This window comes from Oncorhynchus clarkii, chromosome 21, assembly GCF_045791955.1.
Source record: "Oncorhynchus clarkii lewisi isolate Uvic-CL-2024 chromosome 21, UVic_Ocla_1.0, whole genome shotgun sequence".
In the NCBI taxonomy this organism is placed as follows: Eukaryota; Metazoa; Chordata; class Actinopteri; order Salmoniformes; family Salmonidae; genus Oncorhynchus; species Oncorhynchus clarkii.
The window spans coordinates 15,061,365-15,072,176 of NC_092167.1; the positions used below are offsets into that span (position 1 = coordinate 15,061,365).

At 44.3% G+C, this 10,812-nt stretch overlaps 1 protein-coding gene across 1 annotated transcript in view; it reads left to right on the plus strand.

The window, feature by feature from the left end:
• Nucleotides 1-10,392, plus strand: part of LOC139378625 (protein kinase C theta type-like) — a 23,880-nt gene extending 13,488 nt beyond the window's left edge. Inside the window, exons 6-18 of the mRNA XM_071120959.1 lie at nucleotides 72-255; nucleotides 1,777-1,808; nucleotides 2,122-2,207; nucleotides 2,817-2,946; nucleotides 3,354-3,463; nucleotides 3,641-3,773; nucleotides 3,901-4,067; nucleotides 6,066-6,239; nucleotides 6,325-6,416; nucleotides 6,556-6,757; nucleotides 7,026-7,214; nucleotides 9,117-9,245; nucleotides 9,366-10,392. Of these exons, the coding sequence (XP_070977060.1) occupies nucleotides 72-255; nucleotides 1,777-1,808; nucleotides 2,122-2,207; nucleotides 2,817-2,946; nucleotides 3,354-3,463; nucleotides 3,641-3,773; nucleotides 3,901-4,067; nucleotides 6,066-6,239; nucleotides 6,325-6,416; nucleotides 6,556-6,757; nucleotides 7,026-7,214; nucleotides 9,117-9,245; nucleotides 9,366-9,524 (1,787 nt within the window). The 3' untranslated portion in view covers nucleotides 9,525-10,392. The remainder of the gene's footprint in view (nucleotides 1-71; nucleotides 256-1,776; nucleotides 1,809-2,121; nucleotides 2,208-2,816; nucleotides 2,947-3,353; nucleotides 3,464-3,640; nucleotides 3,774-3,900; nucleotides 4,068-6,065; nucleotides 6,240-6,324; nucleotides 6,417-6,555; nucleotides 6,758-7,025; nucleotides 7,215-9,116; nucleotides 9,246-9,365) is intronic.
• The last annotated feature ends 420 nt before the right edge of the window (nucleotides 10,393-10,812 follow it).

Sequence of the window (10,812 nt, forward strand, 5' to 3'; positions counted from 1 at the left end):
TCCACTGTCTTTTAACTGTGACAAGACTATGCGCTGTACATAACTTTCATGTGTGTGTGCCTGTCTCCCAGACGCCACAGGTTCAGGTGAGGGAGATGGATTTGGAGAGAGAGACAGGGATCCGGGAGTCTTTGCCCTCCACGCACGACGCGGAGCCATCAAACAGGCCAAGATCCATGAGGTCAAATGTCACGAGTTCAGCGCCACTTTCTTCCCCCAGCCCACCTTCTGCTCCGTCTGTAAAGAGTTTGTCTGGTACGTCCACTGAGCCAAAACACTATACACGGACTATACCAAACATTAGGGACACCTTCCTGATTTTGAGTTGCACCTCCTTTTGCCCTCAGGACAGCAGCAATTTGTGTAGAAAGCGTTCCACAGGGATGTTGGCCCATGTTGACTCCAACGCTGCCCATAGTTGTGTCAAGTTGACTGGATGTCCTTTGGGTGGTGGACCACTCTTGATACACACGGGAAACTGTTGAGCGTGAAAAACATAGCAGCGTTGCAGTTCTCGGCACAAACCGGTGATCCTGGCAACTCCTACCATACCTAATTTTTGTCTTGCCCATTCACCCTCTGAATGGCACACATACACAATCCATGTCTTAATTGTCTCAAGGCTTCAAAATACTTCTTTATCCTGTATCCTCCCCTTCATCTACACGGATTGAAGTGGATTTAACAGTTGACATCAATAAGGGATTGTAGCTTTTACCAGGATTCACCTGGTCACCTGGTCAGTCTATACACTACATTACCAAAAGTATGTGGACACCTGAACATCTCATTCCAAAACAATGGGCATTAATATTGAGTTGGTCCCCCCTTTGGTGCCATGACAGCCTCCACTCTTCTGGGAAGGCTTTCCATTAGATGTTGGAACATTGCTTCCATTCAGCCACAAGAGCATTAGTGAGGTCGAGCACTGATGTTGGGCGATTAGGCACTGCTCGCAGTCGCCGTTCGAATTCATCCCAAAGGTGTTCGATAGGGTTGAAGTCAGGGCTCTGTGTAGGCCAGTCAAGTTCTTCCACACCAATCTCGACAAACCATTTCTGTATGGACCTCACTTTGTGCACGGGGCACTGTCATGCTGAAACAGGAAAGGGCCTTCCCCAAACTGTTGCCACAAAGTTGGAAGCACAGAATTGTCTAGAATGTAGTTGTATGCTGTAGCGTTAAGATTTCCCTTCACTGGAACTAAGGGGCCTAGCACAAACTATGAAAAACAGCTACAGACCCTTATTCCTCCTCCACCAAACTTTACAGTTGGCACTATGCATTGGGGCAGGTAGCGTTCTCCTGGCATCTGCCAAACCCAAATGTGTCCGTCAGACTGCCACATGGTGAAGCGTGATTCATCACTCCAGAGAACACATTTCCACTGCTCCAGAGTTCAATGGCGGCGAGCTTTACACCACTCCACCCGACACTTGGCATTGCGCGTGGTCATCTTAGGCTTGCATGATGCTGCTCGGCCATGGAAACCCATTTCAAAACCTAGTACCTTTTCTGTCCTTACAGGATGCATATCACAACCTAACTTTATTAAACACCAAGTACCCCTTCTGTCTGTACAGAATGTATATCACAACTTAACTTTATTTAAAACCTAGTCAATTGGAGTGCGAATACTATATCGTAATGACATCATTCACATAGATCCTCTCTATTTTTCTATTTTTCACTACAGTATTTCTATTTACACATCATCCACATCATCCAGTGTTTGTTTCCTGATTCCTGTTCATGTTGTGTTTCTTTTCCCCACAGGGGTCTGAATAAGCAGGGTTATCAGTGTCGACGTGAGTATCTCTGCTCTCTCTCTCTCCCCTCATCTTCTATCTATTCCATATTCTATCCCTACACTCCTCCGTCCTCTCTCCTGTCTACACTCTCATCCCCCCATCCTCTGCTCTCTCTCTCTCTCCCCTCATCTTCTATCTATTCCATATTCTATCCCTACACTTCTCCGTCCTCTCTCCTGTCTACACTCTCATCCCTCCATCCTCTGCTCTCTCTCTCTCCCCTCATCTTCTATCTATTCCATATTCTATCCCTACACTCCTCCGTCCTCTCTCCTGTCTACACTCTCATCCCCCATCCTTGGTCTTTCAGAGTGCAACGCAGCCATCCACAAGAAATGCATTGACAAAATCATTGCCAAGTGCACTGGGTCGGCCATCAACAGCAAAGAGACCATGGTAGGCCTGTGCACTGTAGTCCGTTTCTATACAACGATGACAATAAGTGATCGTGAGCATTTTGGAGCATCTTTGGATTTGTCATTATATTTAGTTGCTCGGGTTCCAATAATAGTGTCAGTAAACTGTGATGTGTCCACTTTGTCCTGTTGTTTGTGACATGAGGAGCCTCAATGTAAACGACTGGAGGTCCTCTTAGATTGCATGCAGACAGACTGACATACAGTGTATCTGGGCTTCTGGTGACTGTGGTTTAGCTCATAGGTAACACACTTGTTTATTGTTGGTTAAAGTCAACCACATGCACACTGACTGTAGCTTAGTCTCTCTCACAGTACACACTGACTAACTCACACTCTCTCACAGTACACACTGAGATAGTGGGTCGGTTCTTCGAAGCAGACAGCTCTGTGGTTACCGTACTCACTGTTTACCAGTACTCAGCGATCCTGGACAGAGAAAAAAAATTACAGTTTTATCCCAGGGATTTTTACTTCCCTAAAACGTCCAAAGCAGTTGTTGCCTACTTCCTGTGTCATATTTCAGTGGCGACAAAGGGTTGTAGTGCGGCGTGTTCAGGTGACCGAGTGTGTTTGCTGTGTGTTGCAGATCCACAAGGAGCGCTTTAAGATCGACATGCCCCACAGGTTTAAGGTGTACAACTACAAGAGCCCCACGTTCTGTGAACACTGTGGCACGCTGCTGTGGGGGCTGGCCAAGCAGGGACTCAAGTGTGAGGGTGAGAGGAGAGTCCACATGAGGCTGCTGAGGGGAGGACGGCTCAGAGCAAACGGAATGGCATCAAATACATGGAAAACACGTGTATGATGTATTTGATACCATTCCACCGAATCCGCTCCAGCCACTATCACAAGCCCGTCCTCCCCAATTAAGGTGCCACCAACCTCCCGTGGAAGAGACCCTGATCACATTATAACATCACATCACTGTCATTACACAATCACATCATACCATTGCCAACTCAAATCATAACAGTGCCCTATCAAACCATTATATTGCACCATACCATTTCACATGATTCCCTATTTCACTATTACAGGAGCCCACATATCAAAATGTATTGATTTCATCGTCCCATTCCATCTGTGTCTGTATACTGTGCAACCATGTGTGTTGCCCATGCAGAGTGCGGTATGAACGTTCATCACAAGTGCCAGAAAAAGGTGGCCAACCTGTGTGGAGTCAACCAGAAACTGATGGCTGAAGCCCTGGCCACGATCGAGACTAAACAGCAGGTCAGAGTTCAGGGGTCGAGGGGTTAGGAAGTCAGTGCTCTCCGACAGATCCACAATAGCTCCAAAGTGCTTTGTATGTTGATTGTAAATAAGGAATCTATCCCTGCCCGTTATACAGATACTGTAGCATTGCGTTATGTTATTAATTATTACATGTGTCTATGCATTTTCCTATAGGCCAGGGGCTCCAGAGAGAGTGAGATCTATAGTCGAGGCGGGCCGGGGGGTGTGGGCCAGGCAGGGGTGGTGCGGGAACCTTCAGGTTTAGTAGCAGGTCTCCCCCCGACCGCAGCCACCGCTGGGCGAAAAGGTAAGGAGGTCTCCTCAACCTGGTCATTCATGCAACTGTGAGGACTTTGTAGTCAACTTGAGACTTAATAGGACTAAATTACTATCTCCCCTTCTCCACCTCTCCCCCCCCCCCCACCCCCCTCCAGAGCAGCAGGGGATATCGTGGGACACCCCAGCGGAAGGGGACATGCCTGCCCCTGTGATGGAGGAGCCTGAGACGCTGTACGCCGTCCCCAGAAAAGAACACCTTCACAAGTTTACCCTGGACAACTTCATCCTACACAAGATGCTTGGCAAAGGCAGCTTCGGCAAGGTACCAGAGAGAGAGAGAAACCACTGCACCTAGTGAGCCCTGGGGGTATACGCTGACTATCTGGGCTTAAGACATATCACCAACATGGGTCTAGTGTTTCTATAACAGACCATGAGTTTACAGTGACGTTTAGATTTGAGTCATTTAGCAGGCGCTCTTATCCAGAGCGAGTACATGGATTTAAAAATGTTTCTGACGTGCTGGTCCCCCATGGGAATTGAACCCGCAACCCGTTTCTCAGTCCATTGATAACTAGGACATTTATCAAGCCCAAGTCTTGTCTCAGTTTATGATGACGTGTCTTGCTCTAGCTGATGGAAACCGTGCAGATTAAAGTGTACTTCATTATTTACAGAACATTAGGAGGAGGCAGGTTAAAGAAGGATGTTTAGCCTTAATACAATTGAGACATGGATTGTGTCTGTGTGCCATTCAGTGTGAATGGGCAAGAATAAAGATTGAAGTGCCTTTGAACGGGGTATGGTAGTAGGTGCCAGGCGCACCGGTTTGAGTGTGTCAAGAACTGCAACGCTGCTGGGTTTTTCACGCTCAACAGTTTACCGTGTGTATCAAGAATCGTCCACCACCCAGAGGACATCCAGCCAACTTGACACAACCTGCGGGAAGCATTGGAGTCAACATGGGCCAGCATCCCTGTGGAACACTTTTGACACCTTGTAGAGTTTCATTCCCCGACGAATTGAGGCTGTTCTGAGGGCAAAAAGTGGTGCAACTCAATATTAGGAAGGTGTTCTTAATGTTTGTTATACTCAGTGTATATTCTGTTATTATACTCAAGCCTGTGAGCCTGGGTCAGCATGACCTAAGCAGAAGTTTCTAGCAGGGGGAGAGGGCCTGCTTGCCATCTTCACCCTGCTTGTGGGAGTTTATTGTGATAGGAAGAGAGCCTATCCATGAGGAGTAACATAACCTTAATACTAATATAATGTTGGTGTTGTGATGATTATGTTTGGATCTGTAAACATGTTGGTCAGAATGTTCTAGATCCGGAATGTACTAGAACTTTGCTAGAATGGACGCCAATAGGGTAGTGTTTTGGACACTGATTGGCCACAACCTGAGTGTTACCAATAATGTTTAGTCATAGCTAGGGTTACAAAGGGAAACCACCGGAATTTTGGAAATTTTCAGGATTTTATGGAATTTTCATAAAATATAAAGTATATAAAATAATCAATTAAGACGATTTGATAAAAACAAACTAGAATGACAAAGCTTTAAAACATTATCCTAAATATAACCCATCAACTTAGTGAATACCATTGGTGTTGAATATGAGTGTTTGGGCATAATATATCATTTACATTTTTACACACTTTTATTTATTTTACTCTGTCAATATGTTTTTATTCATGTGTTGGTGCCAAACTGTTGGCAATTGTGAAAAAAGTAAATAGTTGGAAAAGTCAATTGGAAATCATGTCATTGTTGATTAGATGCTTTTTCCATGAATTAGGCAGTTTTCTCTTGAATCATACGGTCTATCCACTAGAAACTCACAGACAATATGGACACAGATATAAAGATAAAGAAAAAATAAATAATTGTGAGTGAAAACATTTTAGAAAAGTTATTCCGGTGTAAATTACCAAAATTACCATAGATTACCAGCAAATATACTTAGATAAATGAGACACATTTTATTTGTCTTGATTTGATTTGATTCAAAAAAATCCCATTTATCTCAGTACATTTGCTGGTAATCTATGGTGATTCTACCGGAATCATTTTTCTAAAATGTCATAGTCATAGTGATGTGATGTTATGAAACCGAGAAAATCTAAAAGTGTGACGTGTGTTGCTTGGTCTTTGAACATGTTCTAGCCATGCTCTGTGTTCCTGGATCCAGTGGACTGAAGAGACTTCTCGATTGTACTTAGACGTTGCCTGACAGATCCTTCACCTCCGTTTGACAAGCCCTGAATAGATGAATACAGTGATTTCCTACATGTACGCATCCTCTGTGTGTGTTGCTAGGTGTTCTTGGCCGAGCTGAAGAGCACCAGAGAGTTCTTTGCGGTGAAGGCTCTGAAGAAGGACGTGGTTCTGCTGGATGATGATGTGGAGTGTACCATGGTGGAGAGGAGAGTCCTCTCCCTGGCCTGGGAACATCCCTTCCTCACACACCTCCACTGCACCTTCCAGACCACGGTAACACACACACGCGCGCACTCAACACACACACACAAACAAACCACAGGTTTTTGTTGATATGACTGTGTTGTGTGTGTGACAGGAGAACCTGTTCTTTGTGATGGAGTATCTGAACGGAGGTGACCTCATGTTCCACATCCAGAACTGTCACAAGTTTGACGTGCAGAGATCTACGTAAGTTAACCCGTACACACAGCCAGGCTATGTCTACCACACACACACACACACACACACACACACACACACACACACTCCATTCTCTCCACCCAATCCCTCTCTCCTCACATCCCCTCTCTCCTCCCTCTGGCTGTAGGTTCTATGCTGCTGAGATTATCTGTGGGCTCCAGTTCCTCCACTCCAAAGGCATTGTCTATAGGGATCTGAAGCTGGACAACGTGTTGCTAGACTCTGAAGGCCATATAAAGATAGCAGACTTTGGGATGTGTAAGGAGAACATGGAGGGAGAAACGCGGACCTGCACCTTCTGTGGAACACCAGATTACATCGCCCCAGAGGTGACTGCATGTCCACCATCACTATAGGAATCTACACTCTTACTATCAGAATTGCAACCCTTAATAGAATAGAAATATTATCCTTAGGGAAGTAATGTTTCTCACACTCAATTCTGATCTCATTGATTTGTATCATTAATCAATTACATACAAGCCTAATGTACTGTCTAATGTACTGGTTTAGATACATTTTTAGATAAACATCATGAAGTGATGATGATGATGATGAAGAGACATCATGTTGAACTGAACGGTCGTGGTTTTATAGATTCTGCTGGGGCAGAAGTACGGCAGCTCAGTGGACTGGTGGTCGTTCGGGGTCTTGCTGTACGAGATGCTGATTGGACAGTCTCCATTCCATGGTCGCGATGAGGAGGAACTGTTCCAGTCCATCAGGACAGATGACCCCTGTTACCCCCAATGGCTGGCCAAGGACGCACGAGACATCCTCATCAAGGTCTCACTCAATGCAACAACTTGGTCCACTCACTGCAATGCCACGACGATTGAACTACGGCAACGTTGTCCTCTATGCACCAGATTACATAAATCAACAAGAATGATTACCGGTCGGGATGGATGTGACCTGTACTGTGTGTGTCTGCGTGTGATTGGTTACCTTTCATGGGGGTGCTTTGATGTCTTTTTCCCATTGGAGTGGAGGTTGTGACCTAGGCGTTCTCTGTCCTGCTGTGTGTGTGTGTGTGTGTGTGTGTGTGTATACAGTTGAAGTCAGAAGTCTACATACACCTTAGCCAAATACATTTACAATCAGTTTTTCACAATTCCTGACATTTAATCCTAGTAAAAATTCCCTGTCTTAGGTCAGTTAGGATCATCACTTTATTTTAAGAATGTGACATGTCAGAATAATAGTAGAGAAGGATTTATTTCAGCTTTAATTTATTTCATCACATTCCCAGTGGTTCAGAAGTTTACATATACTCAATTAATATTTGGTAGCATTGCCTTCAAATGGTTTAACTTGGGTCAAACGTTTTGGGTAGCCTTCCACAAGCTTCCCACAATAAGTTGGGTGAATTTTGGCCCATTCCTCCTGACAGAGCTGGTGTAACTGAGTCAGGTTTGTATGAATCCTTGCTCACACACACTTTTTCAGTTCTGCCCACAAATGTTCTATAGGGTTGAGGTCAGGGCTTTGTGATGGCCACTCCAAGACCTTGACTTTGTTGTTCTTAAGCCATTGTGCCACAACTTTGGAAGTATGCTTAGGGTCATTGTCCATTTGGAAGACCCATTTGCGACCAATATTTAACTGATGTCTTGAGATGTTGCGTCAATATATCCACATAATTTTGCTTCCTCATGATGCCATCTATTTTGTGAAGAGCACCAGTCCATCCTGCAGCAAAGCCCCCCACAACATGATGCTGCCACCCCCGTGCTTCACGGTTGGGATTGTGTTCTTCGGCTTGCAAGCCTCACCCTTTTTCCTCCAAACATAACGATGGTCATTATGGCCAAACAGCTCTATTTTTGTTTCATCAGACCAGAGGACATTTCTCCAAAAAGTACGATCTTTGTCCCCATGTGCATTTGCAAACCGTAGTCTGGCTTTTTTATGGCGGTTTTGGAGCAGTGGCTTCTTCCTTGCTAAGAGGCCTTTCAGGTTATGTTGATATAGGACTCGTTTTACTGTGGATATAGATACTTTTGTACCTGTTTCCTGCAGCATCTTCACAAGGTCATTTTCTGTTGTTCTGGGATTGATTTGCACTTTTCGCACCAAAGTAAGTTCATCTCTAGGAGACAGAACACGTCTCCTTCCTGAGCAGTATGACGTTTGCATGGTGTTTATACTTGTGTACTATTGTTTGTGCAGATGAACGTAGTACCTTCAGGCGTTTGGAAATCGCTCCCAAGGATGAAACAGACTTGTGGAGGTCTACAATTATTTTTCTGAGGTCTTGGGTGATTTCTTTTGATTTTCCCATGATGTCAAGCAAAGAGGCACTGAGTTTGAAGGTAGGCCTTGAAATACATCCACAGGTACACCTCCAATTGACTCAAATGATGTCAATTAGCCTATCAGAAGCTTCTAAAGGTATGACATAATTTGTGGGAATTTTCCAGAGCTGTTTAAAGGCACAGTCAACTTAGTGTATGTAAACGTCTGACCTACTGGAATTGTGATAGAGTAAATTATAAGTGAAATAATCTGTCTGTAAACAATTGTTGGAAAAATTACTTGTGTCATGCACAAAGTAGATGTCCTAACCGACTTGCCAAAACTATAGTTTGTTAACAAGAAATATGTGGAGTGGTTGAAAATCGAGTTTAAAAGACTCCAATGTATGTAAACTTCCGTCTTCAACTTTATGGTGTGCTTGTTTTATAGCTGTTTGTGAGGGAGCCGGAGAGGAGGCTGGGTGTGAAGGGGAACATCCGTCAACACTCGTTCTTCAAAGACACAGACTGGAGCGCTCTGGAGAAACGAGAGGTGGCGCCGCCCTTCAGGCCAACTGTGGTACGTACATCCTCAGACTGCAAGTGTGTGTGTTTGTTTATGTCTGCATTTGTATGCATGTGTGTGTGCTCGCTGTGTGGGTGTGCGTTGTAACCTCTCCCCTCTCTCGTGTCCATGCAGAAATCCCCCAGTGACGTCAGTAACTTTGACAAGGAGTTTATCAATGAGAAACCCATGTTGTCGTGTGCAGATCGTACCCTCATGAACAGTGTGGACCAAACCATGTTTAACAACTTCTCCTTCGTCAACCCAGCTGTGGGCCACATCAAAGGCCCCTGACCTGTGATAACCTTACAACAACCTACCAGAAACATATTCACAATCCATCAACAACCCACTGTACCAGCAACATATTCACAACCCATCTATTACCTTCGGACAACCTATTCACAACGCATCAATTACTCATTACGACAACACATCGCAGACAGGAGTCAAGGACACTTACCTAACAGATCACTAACATATCCACAACCAGTCAATAACACCTCAGCTCTTTTATAAAGCCACGGTGTACAGCAGTGGAGGCTGCTGAGGGGAGGACGGCTCATAATAATGGCCAGAACGGCGCAAATGGAAACCATGTGTTTGATGTATTTGATATCATCCCACCTATTCCACTCCAGTCATTACCACAAGCCCATCCTCCCTAATTAAGGTGCCACCAACCTCCTGTGGTGTACAGACTACTTTAGGAGTCACTACCCGATTGCCCAGATTGTGTGGAATACTGAGAATGTTGTATTGTACTCATAACCTGTTATTCAATAGTGTCTGTTTTATCCCTGCACATAAGTGTCTGTTCAATCTACTTTAACCATTTACTGAGACATTTTCTATTTAATTCTGAGTGTATCTGTAGTTTTATTAAAAAGAGCCACGGTTAGGCAGTTAGCTTAGTATATTAAAATGTGTTGTTTTTCCATTGGTATTGCTCAGATACAGGTAGATTGTCACACTATCGGACGGTGGAGTGGTTGGTTTCAATGTACATGGATAAATGAATGGTTTATGTTTACATGATACTGTGCTTTATAATTGCACTTCAGAGGCATGTGATCGCTGTGACTAAATGATTATAGATGCCTAGATTCAGCAGTAATGATTAGTTTTTTTATCCTGTACATTAAAATAGGACTTTTGTAAATACATGTCTCATTACGTATTTGCATTCAAGCATCAATGTATGTCACAGAGATCGAGGAGAACGAGAATTTAGTTGAAACCCTAAAACCGCTATCTTCCTGCCTCTCTCTCCCACTCTTTCCTTCCTGTGCCTCGCCCTCTCAGAGACTGACAAGCAGGTTAAAGTTACTATTGCTCTTTATATCTGCAACAGGGATCCTGGTGTTACACTGTGATATAATGTACTATCATCTCACTAGCTATAAAGGTCATTTATGATTAATCTGTGATTAGATACAGTACTTCCTTGATAGATAGATACAGTGCCACAACAGTTCTGTGCATTCACCGGGCAGATCAGTAGCAGTGCCTTTTCTCTCCAGTGGAGGGCAGCATAGTGGTAGACTGATTCATTAATTCACTCACCCACCTGTAGCCTACT